The following is a 22,640-nucleotide window of genomic DNA, read 5'->3' as shown; positions in this document are numbered from 1 at the left end:
TGAAGGATTTATTTAGAAAACTATATGTCTGAAGATCCAAGCATTTAAGGCTAAAGATGAATACCCAGATTGTGCATCTAAAAATCTATGCAAGGATTTTTTAGCGATGTGATTTTATAATCTTCAGCAACACACTAATAAAATATTTTTAAAGCAAATTTTAAACTAATGTCCTGTAGACTAACATGTTCTGAGTAAATATTACAGTCATGCACAACTGTTTTTGTCAGTAAATTCAGAAACTGACAGTATATACCTGGGGGTTGGGAAATGCCTGTTAAATGGCTTCATCACCACTTGAATGGCTCTTTAACAGTTTCAATGTTGTGCTAATAGGTCTGGCAGGCTGGAGGCTTTTTCACTTTTAAGTACTAGATCCCCTCCGGAGGAAGACTCCCCAGGCTGCAGCAGCCAGCTGTGGTGGGAGCCTGCGGGAAGGGTCAGAACAGGGATAGGAAGAGGCGGAAGGGTGGACACTAAGACCCGGGATGCCCCAAATTTTCAGGTGCCCTATGCAGTCGCATATGCTGTGTATGCCTAAGGACGGCCCTTCCATCTTGGTTCAGCAGAAATACCAGCTCACACTCTTTCTCCTTGAAAACTGGATTCCAAGGCTGACACCAGCGTTGCCCCTTTTTGAGTCAAGTGGCTAGTCAAATTTTGGGGCCCTGGGGATTTTCCAGTTGGAAGTAGAAATTGATGGAGTCTGATAGTACATTACTTGTAAATAAACAAGATTGGGTAAAAGAGACTAAGTCCTGTTTCTCCAAACACAGGAGGAACCAAGAACAAAAGGGGCAGTTTTTTTAGATTACAGCCCCACGCCTCTTTAGCCAACAGATGCAAAAGCTCTCTCTCTAGTTTTACCCAGGGTCACACCATGCTCACAGGCTACTGCTTGGCTTTCTTGCTTTTTCCCTCTGTCTCTCTCTGTTCTTGTGTGTTCTCAGTTTCTGTATGTTCTACCTTCCCTCACTCTCTCATACTTCCCCAGTCACAATACTCAGTGGAACCCCTTGCCCCCATGGTGTTAGTTTCTGGGCAGACTCTGTTAGACCTAGTTTTAGGTGTGACTCCTTAACTGTCTCTTACAACCTCTTAAATGACAGGCATGTTCACACATCAGCTTGAACAAGTTTTTAGTTCAAATCATAACAAGCTTTTATGCAGCTCATAACAATATAGCTTGTATTGGCCTAAGTTTCACAAGTAAAGCTACAATATGGTTTCACAAATAAAATGTATTAATTCAATAAGGTTTCAGAGTAGCAGCCGTGTTAGTCTGTATCCGCAAAAATAACAGGAGTACTTGTGGCACCTAAGGTGCCACAAGTACTCCTGTTATTAATTCAATAAGGTTAATAAAGAACAGAGTTCAAGGATGAGTTGTTTTCTCTCTGTTGTTTTTAGAGGTAATCCTTTCTCTTGTCATACACCGAAGAGTGTTTTCATCAGACTCTAACATTAATCAATGTATTTTTTTAATGTCAGATCATGGCTCCTTGGCCTGAGTTGGAAAACTCTCAAACCAATAACTATACTGAAGACTCCTCCAAGCAAGACAAGGCGATGTCTGAAAAAGGTGGAGAAAATCACAAAGGTAAATATCTGCTCCCGTATAATTTACACGGCTATAAAAACCTTACAGTTGTGCTACGGGGAAAGATGGCAAGTAATCAATTTGGTTTGTTTGTGTTTTATTTCAACAGACCATGTGGGTTCACTTCGAAGTAAAGGTGGACTTCAGCCTGCACATTCCAACATTGCCTTGATAGATGAGCCAGGGCAAGAAGACGACCCTTGGAGTATGCCAGTGCTTCAGGACACTGGGGTCAAATGGTCAGGTACAACCTGTCAATACACAACTTATTTACATGTCTTTATTTCTTCTCATCTTCTGTGCTCTTTATCTTAGCCATTTCTTCTCAAATGTTAGTTTCTGGAGAAATGAATTTAAAATCCTCCTCTTAGGCACACAGGTTTTAAAATGTTGGTGTTAACCACTCTGCTTCAGTTTCCCCATTGGTAAAATGGGGCTATAATATTTCCTCAGATCCTGTGGGTGATGAGATTATAATACCATTTACCCACCATTTTAAAGCACTGTGAGAGCTGTGGATGAAAGCTGTCAAGCAGTATGTTAATATCAGCCTTTCATTAACCCCACTATATGTGGTAAAAACCTAAAAGTGAACAGTAAAAAAAAAAAGGATGAATTTCAAACTTCACTGAATCTTTAAAGTATATGAAAAGCTTTTATGTGCAGTGATGCTGTAGTTAAAATTTTATTAACAAAAGCATTCCTTTGGGTTTATCATCCACAGAGCTCACAACACTATCCTTGACTCCATGGACTATGGATGGGAGACTTGCTAGAAGTGCTAAACTGTTCAAAAAGAAGTGCCAAATACATAAATATTTGATACATAAAAACTCATCTTATGTTTTGCAGACATGGATAACAAAGGAAAAATCATCAGTGTGCTCAAAGGGATAGCAAAATTTATTGCCTTGCTTGGACTACTCTACTTCTTTGTGTGTTCCTTGGATATACTGAGCTCTGCCTTCCAGTTGGTAGGAGGTATGAAAACTCTTATGAAGTATCAGGTTAGGCTTTGGGTGGGCTGTTGAATCTAATTCAATTCAAAATAAAGTAACTAATCAAAGAATATTAACCTTGAGAACTCATTGCATTTAAATATACAGAGGGAGGCCTCTGTGATTGAATGTTGATCTCCCTTTGTTTGCAGGATGCCTTTGTTTCCAGAATTCCAGAGTGGTGTTGACATTAGAGATTAGTGATCCCAGTTTATTTTGGAAGTCCCTTTTATTTTAGTGACTGTTAAATACACAGGTGTAGTTATATTATCTTCAATATGTGAAAAGCTTTTTACTGTGGAGAGACTTAAAACCGGATGCTTATTGAAAGCTCTCATGATCCCAGGTTTCCTGTGCCCCAGGCTCAGGTAACTGCTGCCATCACCAAGCCTTGCAGATAGAAATGTTATATCATGTCACCCTTTGCTCTGCTCTCTTACTCCTAGGACCTAGTCTCCGGGAGCAGGGTTCTTGCTGATAAATACAGTAGGTGCTCTCTCAAGGCCAATGCAGGAAAATCCAATCACCACAGCTCCAGACTTGGTTAACAAACTCTTACTTTATTACTTACAAGTAAACCCATGAATGATCTCATTTCCACTTCATCTAGAGGTGCCCTTTACCCTCTCAAGCTTAGGAAAATCTTATTACAGATCCCAATTTTCAGGCTTCTTTCTCAGAAGCTGCTAGGTTCATATCCTCCTAACTTGGCCTCCGTGTTTGGGCTCCAACTTTCACATCATTTTATTGATGTCTGAATCAGTCATTTACTTGATCAAGCATAAAACCACTCAGGCAGGAAAATGCTTAAATAAGGGAATGCCCCATGTGGGATTAGACCACAGGGTCATGCTGAAAGTAAGGCAAAATATAGAGGGATTTGGACCTATCAATGCTCTACCCATATCTGTGCCTCAGACAGCTGCTTCCCTAAGACTAACTACATCTTTGTACGATGATCATGATGGTCCCTTCTGACCTTAGAGTCTATGAATCTATTAATCTTTTTTTCCCTCAGGGGTTTCTCCCCCAAACCTCAATCCCTTCCCCAATTTTGATGGCCTTCCCTAGACAAAGTAGGCTAGATACAGTTCTCTCTGGGGCCCATCACCTTTGCTGATTTTTCAGTCAACCAAAGGAAAGAGAAAAATGTAAGGTGTTCCCTGATCACTCAGAAGGCTAGAGACTATGTTCGGGAACTGAACTTGGATCCCTGGGTTATATCACTTTAGACTGGCCACATGCATATTGTTTTTATGCTCTTTCACAAAATGCTGTCTTATTTACTATTGACTATACAAGGCACTTTCTCACTAAAATAATTCCTTTACATAGGTAAAGCAGCAGGGGACATTTTTCGAGATGGTTCTGTGCTGTCAAATCCTGTTGCTGGTTTGGTGATTGGAGTTTTGGTGACAGTCATGGTGCAGAGCTCTAGCACTTCCTCATCCATTATAGTCAGCATGGTGTCTTCTACATGTAAGTCTGCTTACAATAAGCTAGTGCAGATCACCCTCAGACCCTTTACATTCACCACCTTTTATCTCCAGGTATAGAAACATTGGAAATGAGGAAAGGGACTGCAGGAAAACAACCTCACAGTTATTTCATCCTGATACAAAATAAGAAATGGACAGCGATTAAAAATGGGCACATAGCATAGAAAACCAGCCACCCCCTAACTGTGTAAAATTTGTTTGGTTCACTGACACTAGATTTGTTAACTTCAGCAGCACTTGCATACTTCATCCTACCAACAAAGTTATTGTAACTGGTTTGCTTCTGTGGTTTAGTTCTGTGAGAGTTGCATGCGGGATAATGCTTAGGGATAAGACAGAATTTCTACTACGTTCACATCTTGTGGCAGTGGCAGAAAACCAGTATGCTGCAGATGCAGAGCATGACCTTCGAATAATCAGATTAATCATGTTGCACGTTCTCAAGGTGCTTTGATAAAATAAACTTGTTTAGATTATAGTGCTTGATTACAGTTACTTACTTAACAGGACAAATCCTGATCCCATTGAAGTCAATGGCAAAGCACCCATTGATTTCGGTGGGAGGATGATTAGGTCCAATGTAAAATGTGTTCCAAGGATTTGATTTTCTCCTAATGCTCCTTTTTTACTTTATAGTGCTGAGTGTAAAGGCTGCTATTCCTATCATAATGGGGGCAAATATTGGTACCTCAGTCACAAACACAATTGTGGCGCTCATGCAAGCTGGAGACAGGAATGAATTTAGAAGGTATTGTGCTTTAATCTTAGCCCTTCAGAGCCTATTTTCAACTCCTCTAGCAGACTTTCTTTTGTGTTCTTATCATCACAGTAGCCACTTTACAGTTTAATTGTCCAAAGGGATGTTTTATAATTTGGAAAGGTGAAAGTACATTTCTAAAGCTACATTTAATGAGTTATTGTGCAGTTTCAGTTATATACTTGGATATAAACTAATTAAAATAAGTCAACATTTAGTCCACAATCATGAAAAAATATGTAATCCTGTCTCACTTAAATCAAGGGGAATTTTGTGATTGACTTCAATAGGCTCTGTCCTGCTTAGTCATCATACATAATTACATGGCAATTCTGTAGCTTTCTGCTTCATAAAGCAGTCAGCTTTGGTAGTACAGTAAGTACCATGTTGCCTTTGTTCATGAGCTATGTGCCACTATAAAGTACAGTACAACCTAGACTTAATGTAGTATAATTGAAAATACATCTGAAAAGAGGCATAGTGGTTCCATTGAAAAGTTCCACAGTTCTAAGAGATTCTACTCTTGCTTAATAGAATCCTCCTTTTTAAAGATCAGGAATGTCACAGGAGCTAGTAGAATCTTTCTAACCAGTGGAATTTGAAGAGTGCCTGCTTTTCTACCCACATTTCACCATATCTCTATAACAGGCAAAGAAAAACTTTGTCTGCACAGGAGAGGTTAATGTTACACTAGATAAAATGTTTTCTACCTGTTGTTTACTCTCCTTATGATTTTTTTTCATCGTCTGTCAATTCCAAAGTAGGTAAGATATGATAAAATGAGGAAAGTGAAACATTCTAACAACTGACTGTATCCATTACTGTATCCGTTACCAGTTTATGGATTACTAACTAGCTTGACACTACAAATGTAGTGTCCCTATAATGTATAGAAGGGAGAAACTTTAATTACGAAAGTAAAATGAAAAAGTTGCTTCATAACATAATTATTAATAATCATATCTATCTGTTAATAACCTGTACTGTTCACATCGCTCTTGTGGTGGATGAAATGGATCAATACATTCATATTTCAAACCTGTTGTTTACTCTCCTTATGATTTTTTTCAATGTCTGTCAATTCCAAAGTAGGTAAGATATGGTAAAATGAGGAAAGTGAAACATTCTAACAACTGACTGTATCCATTACCAGTTTATGGATTACTAACTAGCTTGACACTACAAAGGTACGCTGCTAGCTTACTGATAGAGAGCAGTAAAAATGGGATGGGAGTGAGACTTTGGCACCTTGTCATTCAGTACAAATAATAACGAATGTGTGCATATAACCAGATGCGTGAAATACATTTACCCAAAACATATTTCTGTGTTGTCCCTCTAAATCTTACCAGTCTTTGTCAATGACATACACATGACCTACTAAATAGTTTGTTAGAGCTAAATAATGTATAGAAGGGAGAAACTTTAATTACGAAAGTAAAATGAAAAAGTTGCTTCATAATATAATTATTAATAATCATATCTATCTGTTAATAACCTGTACTGTTCACATCGCTCTTGTGGTGGATGAAATGAATCAATACATTCATATTTCAAAGAAAGAATAAAAAATGACAAGTGCCTGCTAGCAGTCAAAATAATACGCACCATGTGACTGCATTGTCATTTCCATTGTCCAATTCTAATGTTCCAACTTCCACTAATATTCTACCCTCAAGCAATATTGCAAACCTAAGGAATCAAACAGATTAACATTTAGAAAACATGTTTCCTTGGCTCACAGCATTAGGTTTTTAGTTTTAGGAACTACAGTTTAAAACATATATAGACAAATTGGAGAGAATTAAAGGAGATTAATAAATGATTGAAGATTTGGAAAAGAAGACCTATGGGGAAACAACTGTGAATGTTCAGTCTGCAGAAAAGAAAGCTGGAAGGGAGATCTACAGTAATTGTTTGCAAATATGTACAGGATTGCTATAAAGAGGATAGGGATACATAATTCATGCTACTCGGTAAGGACGGGGAAAGGGGTTTTAGCTGCAGCAGGAAAAAGTCAGGCTAAGTATTAGGGGAAAACAGTATAATTACATTTGAGTGATGGAACAAGCTAATGGAGATTATGCAGTGGCTTTCACTGGAAATAGTTAAAGCAAGGCATGACACTCCTCTTTCAGGGAGAATTTGCTTCATTTGTCTGTTCTTGTTTGATGTTTTAATCCCTTAGGGTTCGTTTTGTCAATTGCATGTAAGATTCTGTGCACTGTGAGACAGGATAGCAGATTGTGGCCCTAACAATGAAATCATTCCTGCCTCAGTGCAGGCTCCTTTCCAACCCATATGATTACATCCTTTATCTATGTTATACATGTGTTATTCAAACAACAAATCATCTTTTTGAATCTCTTTTTGCAGGGCCTTTGCTGGAGCTACAGTCCATGATTTCTTTAACTGGCTCTCAGTGTTTGTGTTGTTGCCCCTTGAAGTAGCGTCTGGTTATCTTTATCGTCTTACTAATGTTATAGTTGATTCCTTTAATCTCGAGAGTGGCGAAGATGCCCCTGAGCTGCTAAAAGTCATCACAGATCCTTTTACAAAGCTTATCATCCAGGTAAGCTCTCACTTTAATGAGGCCACTTGCTTGATTCATCTTCAGTTAATCAAACTGCTCTTAGGCTGCCAGGCTGCATGTTAGTATTACTGTACTCATGACAAAAAAGCTCATTTTTTATTTTATATTCTTTTTTTGTTTCACATTTCCTGAAATCTTATGTATTAGATGCATGTTTCAAATATTTTTTTAAAAAAAGTCAATTTAATGCTGACACCCAAGGCAGGCACTTGTGGGAAGGTTGGTTGGGAGTTAGGCGATTGGTGAAAAATAGAGTGAACAGGGAAATTGATACATGAAGAAGTTGAGTTTATATGAAATCAACCATGTGTGTTTGTTTAAATGAGGGATAGCTGATGGCTGATTTGGTCTAGTACATGGGGCAAAGGATGCATGTTTCATGTTTTTATAGATATATGAAAATGAGAAAGGAAGATTATTTTTCCAGTAGATAAACCCCTTGTTTGTATTTCTTGTTGGGCAGGAGATCAGGCACTTCTAAGATCATGTTTGCTTTACTCGTGTTAGCAGACCTATTGATTTCAGTGGGACTACTTGGAGGAGTTAGATGAGCAGGCTTGGCTCTAATTTTACAGATCCAAACTACAGACTGGAATTACTGTGTTCTATTTGTTTCTTCTCTTTTAGCTTGATAAGTCAGTAATAAATGCAATTGCTACAAATGAGGAAGGAGCAAAAAACAAATCCCTGGTAAAGACTTGGTGCAAAACTAAAACAAATGTGGTGAGTATTGTGTTAAAATGGCTTTTGTGCTCTTAAGGAAAGATATTGCCGCTTAACTATCACTCCTTCATATAGAAGGAAATAGTTTGACAGTATTATAAATACATCCACAGCACAAAAAAGATATTTTTCTATTACTACTAATGTTATTTACAGTAGTTGGGCAAGGTGTTCTAATATATGCAGTTTGTGAGATTATTTTGAGATTAGTTTTATTTGTTGCATAAAATAAATGAACAAAGTGTAACACTCTTGTACCTCTACTGAAGTCAAAGGAGTTGTACCAAGTATGAATTTGGCCTAATTTGGTCTGACATTGAACGATGCTGTACACCTTTTGATTTGTCATTGTGATTGTCTTAAATCAAAAAGAAAAAGAAAAACCTCCTAAATCCACTATTATTTTAAATTTCTAGTGCTGCTGCAGACTTCCTGCATGTAGAAAATATCTGTAACACAGTGATAATAATACTATCTTCCCCCCACCCTTTTTCTGTCTTGTCCATTTATATTGTAAGCTCTTCAGGGCATGGTCTGTCTCTTACTATGTGTTTGTACAACGCCACGCACCGTGGGTCCCTATGACTGGGGACTTTTGGTGCTACTACAGTAAAAATAATTAACAAAAAGAGGTGAAAGTCATCTGCAATGAAGCATGAATTTCAGCAGAACAGAACAGTGCCCCTGACATTAAACGCTGAGTTGAAGATATAAATAGCAAAGCCAAATATTCAAGCAGGAGACCACTGCAGTATGGCAGCATTCCAGTGAGTTGATCTGACAAACCAATACAGAACTAGTTTATTCTGATGTGTATTAGTGCAGTCTTTTGCCTATTTTAGTATTCTTGGAAAACTGCTTTGTGATCAACCTGACTTGGAGCTTAACCTGAATTCATAACTCAGGCAAAACTCCCAATTAAAGGAATTTCTTTCAGAAGTTAACATTAATATTCATTTTGCTAGATTAAAGACTGCAGGATTTGGATCTTGTTCAGTGCTTCTTCTAAATAAAAACTGGGTTGTTAAAGATCCCTTGGTGCTCTTAATGAGAATGTTATCACTTCTCATATGTATTACAGTAATGCCCAAAGTCTCCAAGTCAGCGGCCCCAAATGCATAAGAAGACACAATTCCTGCTCTGAAGAATTTAAAATCTAGTGCTGGAATTTTCAGATGAGCCTAATGGAGTTAGGCACTCACCTCCCATTAATTTTCAATGAGATTTGGCCACCCAACTTTCAAACACGCCTTTGAAAATCCCAGTCTAAGAAGATAAGTGATTACATGGAATGTGTGGGAAGAGGGATATAATGAAATACATACAATTTGATGTGCATGTATACATTTGTTGTTCTAGAACTGCAACTCAAGGAAATACTTAAATTTAAAAACAACTAAACAAACAGTCTCAGCAGAGAGGCCAAATATTGAATAGCTATGGGGACAGATTTGGTAACTCCAGGTCAGGGTTGAGGTATATTGGCAGGGCAGTGTGGGAAGCTTGCACTGCCCCTGCCCATATAGTACCTTTTCTGTTGACAAATACAAAATGTCACTGAGCAGGACTATCATTCTACCATCTTTCACCAGTACAAAATGCGCTAAAAATAGTTCTTAAGATAGGAGTCATGTTAGATTCTCTGTAGTCCCTTCTGCACAGCAATGACCCCATAAAAACCAGTAGATCATGTTTCCCCTTTGATTTTTGCACTCAAGTCCCATTTATTTAATAGAATACAGCCCAATATCAGTTTATAATGGGCTAGATTCTGTTACCCTTACTTCCTTTGAGAACTACCTTACTAGATTTCAGTGAGACTACTTTCAGAGTAAGGTACTGCTCAGCATGAGTAAGAGGAGCAGGTTCTGGTCCATTAAAAATGTGACCATGCACACCTCTTTAAACATATATTCTAAAGGCTAGATTCTGATTACTCCTTGAGTAATCTCATTGAAACCAATGGGACGGATTGGGGAATAAGGTACTACTCAATGAAAGTATATTAGAATCAGGTCCTACAATAACAGCATATTGCTTGGCTCTAATACTAAATGGTTGGTTTTGCTGCTGCTAGTGGCTATTCAGAAGCTCTGCTGAGAGTGGTAATGTTGTAATAATACAGTAAGTAACATTTGGCAATAAATGGGCAGTAATTGCTGCTGAATTTGAAGGAGATTCATTTAACATTGTAAGATTTCATGCTTTACTTACAATAACCTCTGGTTTCAGAGACTACTATGAGTCCTAGACAATTAGTTCTCTTGTGTTTATTAAATTGCAAGCTTAGTCTGGTGTCTCTGATGAATAAAAATTCATATGAAAGAAAGGAAAGGAGAAGAGATGTGTAGAACCCCTACTGCGTTGTCATTCAAAAATATTGTTAAATTGGTACATTTAAACACACAATGTTAGAAAATTGTTTTAATAAACCCCTTACAAGCATAGGTACAGACAATTTGTCACTGGCTGTAAGGGCAACAAAGTGAGAGATAACAGAAAAGGAAAAACTTGTCTGTGGACTGGTGACAGTCACAATGTCAATGGCTCAGAGAGGCGGAGTTCAAAGTCTAACTGGCTGGTAACCACTTTCTTGGGCTGTACAGTTTAGCAAAAACAATCCATTCCATGGTTTCATAATCTGGCTAGGATTTGCAGACCTTGTATTATATAACACTGTTTCTCTGTGAACTGAAGAGTCAGGGTCTGTGTGTGCCTGCCACCCTGAATGAAGAATCCTGTTTGCATCCACTAGAGCTGAGTCTGATCTACTCAAGGCTACTGCTTTGAAATAGCAGAACATGACTGCCTTGGCAAATCACAGCCAGCACGGCTAGAGTCTGGACTGGTCACTTCCCTCCTCACGGGCGAGGTTGTGGTTGGTGAACAAGTGTGGGGTCCAGTACAGGTCCCCACTAATAGTAATTAGCTCTTCTATAGCACTTTTCATCAGTAGATCTCAAAGTGCTTTATAAAGGAGGTCAGTAGCATTATCTCCATTCTACAGATGGGGAAGCTGAGTCATAGAGAGGTGAAGTGACTTCCCCAAGGTCACCCAGCAAGAAGACCTGGCAGTAGAACCAGGTGTCCTGAGTCCTAGTCAAGTGCTCTATCCACTAGGCAGCACTGCCTCCACTACTTTCAATTAAGGACCCTGGCGGAGATAAGTTTATTTGATTCAAGGAAACAGTGAGATGGATAGGGATTGTCAAGGAGTTCCACAGCCTTCCCACCCCACCATATTACTTTAATTAACTCGAATGAAGTCTCAGCCTTTTTTCAAAATACAAGCAAGTCTGCCTCTTCATTGGTGGGATGCCATTAGTTATAGACTGAGCTTAGCCCTGTTCACCATTCTTCATTTATTATACGAATGCTTTGTTCCAGTTCTTGAAAACCCATGCATGTTAGTTTTTAATGCAAAGGATGTAGTTGATTAAATTGTCTGTTTTGCATGGCAATGTCTAGACAATGCAGAATGTCACCATTCCGGCCTCAGAAAACTGCACATCTCCTGACCTTTGCTGGACTGATGGAAACTTGACATGGACCATCAAAAATGTGTCTCTCACAGAAAATATTCAAAAATGTAAGTAGAAATACCACTTATTTGTAAGTTATGGGTTTTAGGTACACTTATTTTGTGTAAAGTCAACAACAGATCATTATAAAGGGATACAAGCAAAATGAAGTTTGACAGCTGCATACATTCAGACCAGCTCCTCTGGAGTTATTGACCAATTTCCTTTTGGTAGCATTGCATCATTCAGACCCCACATAGATCTCTTGCTAGGAGCCCTAAAATCAGCACAGAATGTATTCCATGTCATGTCACCCCTTACAAGTCCAGTGACAGGGTCCTACGGTTATGTTACAAGAGTAATTTCTTGGATATTTTGATTGATCATCTTCATTGGCATGTGAGTACCATTTGGCAGAGAAGGGGTGACACACTCATCCTGCCATGAAGAACACACTAAGATTTGCTCCTGCCTTTGCATACCGCTCCCGTGCGCAAAGTTGCATGGAGACACACTACCCATACATGGGCATGTTTCTATCTCTGTCTGCCCCTTTGTGTGGGGATGCTAGATATCTTATAGCCCTGGCCATAGGAGATCCACACACACACCCCTAAAACACCCATACTGGGCAGCCAATGAGGTAAGGATTTTTTGCTACCTTTGACATTGATGCCACCAGGCCTATTTATGGAAGAATAGCAGTATGGCCTAGTGACAGAAATAAAATTCTGGCTAGTCTGACTTTGACTTTCTTTTTCCTTTTTAGGCCAGCATCTCTTTGTAGGAACAAATCTTGCTGATCTTGCTGTCGGTCTCATCCTGCTTGCAGGGTCTTTGATAATTTTGTGCACCTGTTTGGTGCTGATAGTTAAGTTACTGAATTCTGTGCTTAAAGGACAAGTGGCCTCCGTTATCAAGAAGACGCTCAATACCGGTAACTATGTGTTGTTTCTATGTAACTATGAATAACTGTGGCAATAAGCACGTTTACTGACACTTTGCCCTGGCCGATCCGAAGCGATGGCATGAGTAAAGCAATATGAAGCTGAAATTCTAGAATAATATTTCATCTTGTCAGTGTGTTTCTTGCATTTCTTTTTATAAATCGGTGAGTGAATGTTTCACTTGTGAAGTGTGGCTGATTAAGCCGTAGAAACCAAAGTCCAGACTCTGTTTTTGATGTACTGTATAATCATTAGCTGTTAGAATCCTAGGGGTTACTCGATATATATCCTCAGTAAATACCACTGAAGTGCTGACGGCTTCCTCTGGCATGGGGCTTTCACCTCATGTTACTGCTAGAGCTAGTTGAAAAAAGGGACAAATATTTTGGTGCTTTCCCTTTCCCTCTCCTGACTGAGCAGCCAGCTTCAATCTCTATGACCACCTGTCTCATTAAAAAGCCACTTTGTGCTAGGACATTCGCCCAGGTGCAGCTTTTGCCACCATCCCTTTTGCTTCCTAGATTGAGGAGAGGGGTGGGCCCCACTAGCAGTGGGAGGCAGCCCTGACAGAGGTCTGGCTGAGGAAGAAGAGATGGTGCTCTGCATGGGGAGAAGGTTACACAAACAGGACTTGCTGCTGGCCCTTCCTTCCTCTGGGGTACAGGGCACCAGCAGCTCAGGAAAATATTAGTCAGTTCCCATGTTTACATCTAATTTGGAACTGGTCAGTTTCTTGGGTTTCTTATTTCACTTCTTCCCAACTGATTACCTCCTGATTTCATAGCTGACTGGCAAAGCTGCAGGCGTCAGGGAAACATGGTGCATTATCTCTCTAATTAGGGTCTTTAGGTTTATATTTTCAAAAGTTATTAGTGATTTTTAGGTGCCCAGCTTGAGACACATTAAAGAGACCCGATTTTTCACAGGATGGGTTCTCAGTGCTTTTTGAAAAACAGGCTCACTGAAGGCATCTGAAGCTGCCAAAATTGAGGCAACTGAAATTTGGAAACTGTAGGCCTTGTTATTTCAGTTTATAACTTGAAAGGCACCCATATGTTGTTGTGTTGATCTCCATGTAAATGCTTTTATTATTATTTGCACCTAGGAGCTCTACTCAAAGACCAGGGCCTCGCTGTCCTAGGTGCTGTACTAACATAGAACAAAAAATGGTCATTGCCCCAAGTAGCTTTAACATCTAATAAATAAGAAATAATAATAATATTTTCACAGCTGTATTACATATAGCACAAAATATTTTGTGACTCTAAAAATCGTGCCCTCCCTTTTTTATTTTTCAGATTTCCCATATCCTTTTTCTTGGGTAACCGGATATTTGGCGATGCTTGTTGGAGCTGGTATGACGTTCATTGTTCAAAGCAGTTCTGTTTTCACATCTGCTATTACGCCACTCGTTGGTAAGTTCTTTGGTATTTTATTTCTAAAGCCTCATATTTTATATTTTTCAGTCCAAAATATTCAGTCCTATTTTCTTCTTCTAGGTATTGGTGTTATAAGCATTGAGCGTGCTTACCCACTTACGTTAGGGTCTAACATTGGTACGACCACGACTGCTATACTTGCCGCTTTAGCAAGTCCAGGCAGTACATTAAGATATTCATTACAGGTCAGTATAAATCATGCTTATTATTACTTACAGATTGAAGTCAGTGAGAATTTTGCCAGAGTAAGGAGGATTAAGGCGTAAGGAGAATTTAGCTCTAATGATGCTGGTATACAAATATCCCACACTAGTACCAGACCATTGCCTTTCAAACCTGAGCTCTTCAGGTTATTAAGGGTCACGCATCAGTCTCAAATACTGAGACCAGAGCAAAAAGGTACATTAAATGTTCACAGAATTCTGTTAGATAATGACTTTCCTGAGATTGGCTTGATTCTGTTATAAACTTTCAGAAACGAGAGTCTGAAGTTAGGTTCCGAAGTCAGAATGTAGACATTTACACTGATGGCCTGTTTTCAAAAATGCTGAACACCAAGTAGCCCCCATTGACTTCATTATTGGCTCAGCCCTTGTGAAAAGCACACCGCTGATTTTAGGAGCCTAGGTTTGGGAACCTATTTTTTAAAATGGTAGATGACTTTCAAGGTATATGGTGATGTCTGAATTTACCTTTCTACATCAAGGGGGAAAATAGTAATGAATTCTTCTCTATAACCAGTATCAATGCATTTCAATAACTCTAATAAACTGAACGGGTTATTGACATACTTGGAAAACAGGGAAATAACAACAGTAGTCATTTTATTGCCTCCACACAAGATAAAGCAGCTGCAATCTCAAGCTGGGCTAAGTCCAGTTAAGTTGATCTCATGTTAAATAATCATTTTATGACATCTTTTAAAAAACAAAACCATGTGTTTGAATTAGTGCTGTCAAGCGATTAAAAAAATTAATCGCAATTAATCGCTCTGGTAAACAACAATAGAATACCATTTCTTTAAATATTTTTGGATGTTTTCTACATTTTCAAATATATTGATTTCAGTTACAACACAGAATACAAAGTGTACAGTGCTCACTTTATATTTATTATTGATTACAAGTATTTACACTGTAAAAAAACAAAAGAAATGGTATTTTTCAATTTACCTAATACAAGTACTGTAATGCAATCTCTTTATCATGAAAGTTGAACTTACAAATGTAGAATTATGTACAAAAAAACTGCATTCAAAAATAAAACAATATAAAATTTTAGAGCCTGCAAATCCACCCAGTCCTACTTCTTGTTCAGCCAATTGCTCAGACAAACAAGTTTGTTTACATTTGCAGAAGATAATGCTGCCCGCTTCTTGTTTACAATGTCACTTGAAAGTGAGAACAAGTGTTCTCATGGCACTGTTGTAGCTGGCATTGCAAGATATTTACATTCCAGATGCGCTAAAAATTCATATGTCCCTTCATGATTCAACCACCATTCCAGGGGACGTGCATCCATGCTGATGACAGGATCTGCTCAATAACAATCCAAAGCAGAGCGGACCGATGCATGTTCATTTTTATTATCTGAGTCAGATGCCACCAGCAGAAGGTTGATTTTCTTTTTTGGCGGTTCGGGTTCTGTAGTTTCTGCATCAGAGTGTTGCTCTTTTAAGGCTTCTGACAGCATGCTCCACACCTCGTCCCTCTCAGATTTTGGAAGGCACTTCAGATTCTTAAACCTTGGGTCAAGTGCTGTAGCTATCTTTAGAAATCTCATATTGGTACTGTACCTTCTTTGCATTTTGTCAGATCTGAAGTGAAAGTGTTCTTAAAATGAACGATGTGCTGGGTCATCATTCGAGACTGCTGTAACATGAACTATGTGGCAGAATGCAGGTAAAATAGAACAGGGGACATACAATTCTCCCCCAAGGAGTTCAGTCACAAATTTAATTAACGCATTTTTTTTTTTTTACGAGAGTCATCAGCATGGAAACATGTCCTCTGGAATGGTGGCCGAAACATGAAGGGGCCTACAAATGTTTAGCATATCTGGCATGTAAATATCTTGCGATGCCGGCTACAACAGTGCCATGAGAACGCCTGTTTTCACTTTCAGATGACATTGTAAACAAGAAGCGGGCAGCATTATCTTCTGCAAATGTAAATAAACTTGTTTGTCTGAGTGACAGGGTGAACAAGAAGTAGGACTGAGTGGACTTATAGGCTCTGAAATTTTACATTGTTTTGTTTTTGAGTGAAGTTATGTAACAAAAAAAACCCCCTACATTTGTAAGTTGCACTTTCAGGACAAAGAGATTGCACTACAGTACTTGTATGAGGTGAATTGAAAAATACTATTTCTTTTATCATTTTAAAGTGCAAATACTTGTAATAAACAATATACACTTTGATTTCAATTACAACACAGAATACTATATGAAAATGTAGAAAAACATCCAAAATATGTAATAAATTTCAATTGGTATTCTATTGTTTAACAGTGTGATTAAAACTGCGATTAATCGCGATTAATTTTTTTGAGTTAATCGCGTGAGTTAACTTTGATTAATCTACAGCCCTAGTTTTAAATGTTAGTTTTAATCAAATAACAGTTACAGAAGGGAAATGAGATAAGGGCAGGGGATCTACAGATTTGGTCAGCAGACACTGGGCTTGTTTTGCCCAAGCCCCTTCTTGAGGCTTTAGAAAGCAGGTCATAGAGTTTAAGGCCAGAAGAGACCACCAGATCATGTAGGTTATGTCACTCTTAAACCGCAGCATAGACACTTGCGGCTGCAATGGGAGGGTTTCTCCCATTGCTTTAGTTAATCTGCCTCCCTGAGGGGCATTAGTTAGGTTAACAGAAGAATTATTCTGTCAACCTAACACTGTCAACAGGGGGCGGTTAGGCTGACTTACTTGTGGCTTTTTCACACTCCTGAGTGACACAACTGGGTTCACTTAACTTGTTAGTGTAGACCTGGCCCTCATGTGACTTCCTGTATATCATAGGCCACCAACATCACCCAACACCCCCACACTAAACCCAACCATCAAAATTAGATGAAAGTTCTGTAGCCCACAAGAGACTAAATTATTATGTGGCACAGGCAGAGAAGGGGGGAGACTGAGGTGTACCAATGCCGGAAGCCCTCACCATGGCAGGGAATTGATTGAGCAAGATATATCTAGATGATACCAGCACGTTAACTGCACCCCACACTGCAAAAGAAGGTGAAACCCCCACAAAGTCACACTCTGACCTTGGGGAAAATTCCTTCCCAACCCCACATATTGCAATCAGCTAGAGCCTGAGCATATGAGCAAGCACACCTGAGTGAGAGAATGCTCAGTGCCACCTTAAAGCACTGTCTGTCCAGTGTCCCATCTCTGACGCTTCAGAGGAAGAAGAAAAAAACTCAGAATACGTTGGGGTCACCCCTTCAGGTGATCGACGGAAGACATAAACTGGAAGGGACCCCAGGGCTGTTGAGCCTTGCCCCCCACCATCACGAGCAATCCCATCATATAATCCTACTCATAAATTTATCCATCTCTCAAAACGAATTAACTGTTTTGCCCCATAACTCCTATTGCGAGGCTGTTCCAGAATCTCACCTCTGTGATGGTTAGAAACTTTCTTTAAATTTCCGGCCTTAATTTGTTCGTGGCCAGCTTATACTCATATGTTTTTGTGCCAGCTTTGTCCTTTAAATTTAATAGCTCTTCACCCTCCCTGGTGTTTACCCCCTCTTGGACTTCATTTTGCTAGGCCAAGCAAGCCAAGCACTTCCATTCTCCTCTCATAAAATAGGCCCTCCATATCCCAATCATCCTAGTAGCTCTTCTCTGCACCTGTTCCAGTTTGAATTAATTTTTCTTGAACATGAGTAACCAGAGTTTTACACAGTATTCCAGATGAGGTTTCACCTGTACTTTGTACAATGACATTAATACTTCTCTATCTCTACTGGAAATGTCTTGCCTAATACATCCTAGCATCGCATCTACCTTTTTCGCAGCCACATCATGGTGGTGGCTCATAATTATCCTGTGATCAAGTAATACACTTAATCTCTGTTGCTTCTAAATGATAAGCTCTGAATTTATAACAGAAATTCTTATTATTGAATCCTACCTTGCACTTTGTACTATTGAATTCCATCCCACTTCTATCACTCCAGTCTTCAAGGCCTTCCTGTATAATATTCAGATCCTCCTCTGTATTGCCAATACCTCCCACCTTTGTATCAACAGCAAATTTTATTAGCACTCTCCTACTTTTTGTGCCAGTCATTAATAAATTAATTAATAAAAATTAATAAAAATTAAATAAATTAATAACAATATTAAATAATATTAGCCCCAACACCAATCCTTGAGGAACTCCACTAGTAACCTCTCTGCAGTCTGATATTTCTCCTTTCAGCACAAACCATTGCCTTCTCCCCTTTAGCCAGTTCCTTGTACTAATCTTCATCGTCTCTAACTTAACTAATAATTTTCCATGTGGTACCATGTCAGATGCTTTACTGATGTCCAAGTGTATTAGATCTGCTGCATGTCCCTTATCTAAAAAATCAGTTCTCTTCTCAAAGAAATAAATCAGGTTAGTCTGGCACACTTTATTTTTAGTAAACCCATGTTGCGTTACATCCCTTTTCCATTTACCTCCATGAATTTAATTATTCTTTCCTTCATAATTTGTTCTAAAGCCTTGCATACCATTTAGGTCAGACTAATAGCCCTGTAATTGCCCGGATCAGTTATTTTCCCTTTCTTAAATATCGGAACAATGCTAGCTATTCTCCAGTCATATGGTATTACTGCCAAATATATAGATTTATTAAAAATCTTTGCTACTGGACTAGCAATTTCATGTGCCAGTTCTTTCAGTATTCTGGGATAGAAATTATCTGGTCTCCCTAATTTTAGATCATTAAACTCTAAGTTTTTCTTTCAACTACAATGTGACAGTCTCCCTTCCATATGCTCATTTGGAATGGAGACTGTCACATTGTAGGTTTTTCCTAAAGTCCAACCTAAACTGCCCTTGCTGCAATTTAAGCCCATTGCTTTTTTTCCTATCCTCAGAGGTTAAGAAGAACAATTTTTCTCCCTCCTCCTTGTAACAACCTTTTATGTACTTGAAAACTGTCATCATGTCCCCTCTCTCTTCTCCAGACTAAACAAATCCAATTTTTTCAATCTTCTCTCATAGGTCATGTTTTCTAGATCTTTAATCATTTTTGTTACTCTTCTCTGGACTTTTTCCAGTTTGTCCACATCTTTCCTGAAATGTGGCACCCAGAACTGGACACAATACTCCAGTTGAGTCCTAATCAGCGTGGAGTAGAGTGGAAGAATTACTTCTCGTGTCTTGCTTACAATACTCCTGCTAATATAACCCAGAATGATGTTTGCTTTTTTTGTAACAGTGTTACACTCTTGACTCATATTTAGCTTGTGGTCCACTATGACCCCCAGATCCCTTTCTGCAGTACTCCTTCCTAGGCAGTCATTTCCCATTTTGTATGTGTGCAACTGATTGTTCCTTCCTAAGTGGAGTACTTTGCATTTGTCCTTATTGACTTATTAGGCTGCCGGAGTCTAAAGGCAGCACCTTATTTCCTTATAAGCAACACATTTTTTACATTAAAAAATTAGGCTTGTGTGCCTTTCTCATTGATTTGTACTTGTATCTTTTTCAGTTGATGAACAGAAATTGCTTGTTGTTTGAGTTGGCTGACTTTGTCCCCAGCGCTGTGCGCTGCATGGTAGAACTACTCAGCAGAGCTGTGTGGAGGACAGGAGTTCTGTTTTGTGAAGGATTTTGAGATATTGAGCTTCGGCTTTGTTCCAAATCGGAGCAAACACCCAAAATTTCCAAATTCTTCACAAAGGGAAATTAAAAATAATATTTTGGGTCATTTGAAAAATGTTTCCTTTTGGTTTTAACTTTTTACATGTCTTTATTTAAGTAAAAAAAATTAGATATGAAAAGTAGTTTCAAAGCAAAAAATCAATTCCCCCCCCCCAAAAAAATGTCAAAATGGGACATTTGTTGAAACCTTCCCCCCCGCCCCATGATATTCCGGCAAAATGGACCCAGTTTCATTAAGCATTTTGATGCTGATGGAACCACATATTCCAACAGAATCTGGTCCTTTCAGAGCTTCTCTGTCCAGCTCTGTGTATCATTGTGCATGTGGATGTGCTGTCCATTGTACACTTTTAATGACCTTTTAATACTCTTGTTGTAGGCTCCTTGGTTTCACTGGGAATTTTGCTAGTGTGAGAGTAAGGAATCAGACCCTTAGGCCAAGTCAGATGTAACTTAGTTGTCTTATGTTGATGACTCATCAAAAACATACAGAAGTCTGGATCTTTTCCAAACATTATCCTGATTGTTGATCATTATTAATTATGTAGTACCCAAAGTGTGCATAGTGCTTCCCAGAACATAGACAAGACCGTATAACTTAAATCTAATCATAACTCTAAGTGTGATAATAGAGTAAGAGGGGAGTGAAGGAAGACAGAACACAGACTCTGAGGAAGATCATAGGTTTGTTGATATTTGGGTCACAGTATTTAAAGGCACTTTAACTAACTGCTCAAAATGTGCTTGCTTTCAGATTGCTTTGTGTCACTTTTTTTTCAATATTTCCGGGATTCTTCTGTGGTACCCAATACCTTTCACCCGGGTACCAATCCGCCTCGCAAAGAGCTTGGGGAACATAACAGCCAAGTACAGATGGTTTGCTATTTTTTATCTGATCCTCTGCTTCTTCCTGATCCCGTTGGCTGTGTTTGGTTTGTCGGTAGCTGGCTGGCAGGTCCTTCTGGGCGTTTGTGGTCCCATCCTACTTGCTTTGATTACAGTGGTTGTGATTAATGTTCTGCAGTCCAAACGGCCAAATATACTGCCTACAAAGCTCCAAAACTGGGATTTCCTTCCCAGGTGGATGCACTCCTTGAAGCCGTGGGATAATGTGATAACTTCTGCACTCTCCTTCTGTGGGAGATACTGCTTCTGCAACAAGTGCTGCAAATGCTGCAAAGGCAACACAGAAGATGAGCTGGCCAAAGACAAGCAGGAAAAGACTATGGCAGTTTATGATAACACGGTTGAATTGGCTGATGAAGAAAATTGTGTTACAAAGACACAACCAGCGGCTGGTGGTGAGAAAACCTACTCAGACAACACAGCCTTCTAGGAGGGGATCAATCTATAATAGCAAAGATACAGTATAAGACAATCAATCTCTTGAAAATCAGCTTGGGCAGTATACTGAGGAATGAAAGAAAACTCTGTTAGGTTCTTGTATCCAGTGGTATACTACTCATCAAGGAATGCAGTAGAACAAATTCTACATGGTTCCCAGAAAGTCTAAGATCAGGTAAAAAGCTAAGGATGGATTTTTATCTGGAGGATCTACTGTATGAAATGTTAATTCAAGGCCAGTAGTACCAAACAAATAAATGTTGATATGCAGTCCCATTAACAGAATGGCTCCAATGAGTTGAGACATATGAACTTAAAAAAACACGCTGTAATGTGCAGAACATTCTCTCCGGATTACAGGGATATTAAACTACACTCACCTGATGATACCACAAAGTTTCTGGAAGAGGCAAAAAATCAGAAGAACGAAAATGTTTTCATATATTCATTTCCTGTAATGTTAGAGAGCGTAGATGCTGTATTTTGTGACTTTTAACTAAAGGCTAACATGTAACTGTTTTAAATTGCTGGTGCACTTGCCGTTTGAAAGTATAAATCGGTTAAGGATTGGGTGCCTACTGAAGGGCTTTCTGGAAACTCTTTACTAAACCACAAAACAGCCTTTTAAAATAGCAGTAAAGGTTGGATTTAGAGCAATAAAAGCAAGGAAATTTGGAATTCAGCATTATGCCTACTGCAGGGCTTATGCTAAGATCACACATTCTTAAAGAAAGCTGTTAACACCTACTGTAGAGAAAATGTGTGTTAACTGTCACCATTTACAGCATGGCCTGTGTCAACGTAGTTGGAATCAGCATAGTGCCTGGCATGAATTTGTACTGTCAGTATTATGCATGTGCATATTAGGAATCCAAATCTCTAATAAAAATCCACAGGTAAAGTAATCATACATCACATGCTGGGAAGTCCCATGTCCTCGCTCTCTGTGGGTATTAATGTTTTAGTAAATGCCCGTGCAGACTAGTCCACATCATGGACTGACAAATTGCAACATTTCAGAATGAGCCATTTCTGAGTACTGCAAAGCCTTCAAAAATCAGTACACTTTTGTTGGCTTTACGTAATTAAAAAATGACCAAATCATGGGAGATATAGTGGGTGAGGGTTGGAATGTACGAAGGTTGACAGTTGTGAGGGGTGGAAAAACTACAGCCCTGGCTCTATGCTAATTTTTAGTTTGTATAGCTGAGTTATAAATGAGACTTACAATGGAAATGCTGACAAGACCCTTCACTGTAGCATAGATAGATTTACTTCTGAACAAGTTTGCTATTTTCTTAATGTTATGTAATTTAGTAGGCAGAAC

General features: G+C 38.9%; 1 protein-coding gene across 1 annotated transcript; it reads left to right on the top strand.

Annotated features, from left to right (window-relative positions):
- Positions 1 to 1,494: 1,494 nt before the first annotated feature.
- SLC34A2 (solute carrier family 34 member 2) lies at positions 1,495 to 21,305 on the top strand. Its single transcript, XM_065405317.1, has 12 exons — positions 1,495 to 1,600; positions 1,710 to 1,844; positions 2,453 to 2,581; positions 3,934 to 4,077; positions 4,734 to 4,845; positions 7,231 to 7,426; positions 8,075 to 8,170; positions 11,639 to 11,759; positions 12,461 to 12,628; positions 13,937 to 14,053; positions 14,138 to 14,262; positions 20,724 to 21,305. Exons 1-12 carry the CDS (start codon positions 1,495 to 1,497, stop codon positions 21,303 to 21,305), a joined length of 2,031 nt encoding a protein of 676 aa, XP_065261389.1.
- Positions 21,306 to 22,640: the final 1,335 nt, after the last annotated feature.

This window comes from Emys orbicularis, chromosome 5 (assembly GCF_028017835.1).
Source record: "Emys orbicularis isolate rEmyOrb1 chromosome 5, rEmyOrb1.hap1, whole genome shotgun sequence".
Lineage (NCBI taxonomy): Eukaryota > Metazoa > Chordata > Testudines > Emydidae > Emys > Emys orbicularis.
This window is presented reverse-complemented; position numbering and strand designations above follow the sequence as displayed.

Excerpts from the sequence above, each read along its gene's own strand:
- SLC34A2 (XM_065405317.1), top strand. The coding sequence starts at position 1,495 with ATGGCTCCTTGGCCTGAGTTGGAAAACTCTCAAACCAATAACTATACT. Across the intron at positions 1,601-1,709 it reads AGGTGGAGAAAATCACAAAG|ACCATGTGGGTTCACTTCGA; the intron begins GTAAATATCTGC and ends TTATTTCAACAG. Across the intron at positions 8,171-11,638 it reads GCAAAACTAAAACAAATGTG|ACAATGCAGAATGTCACCAT; the intron begins GTGAGTATTGTG and ends GGCAATGTCTAG.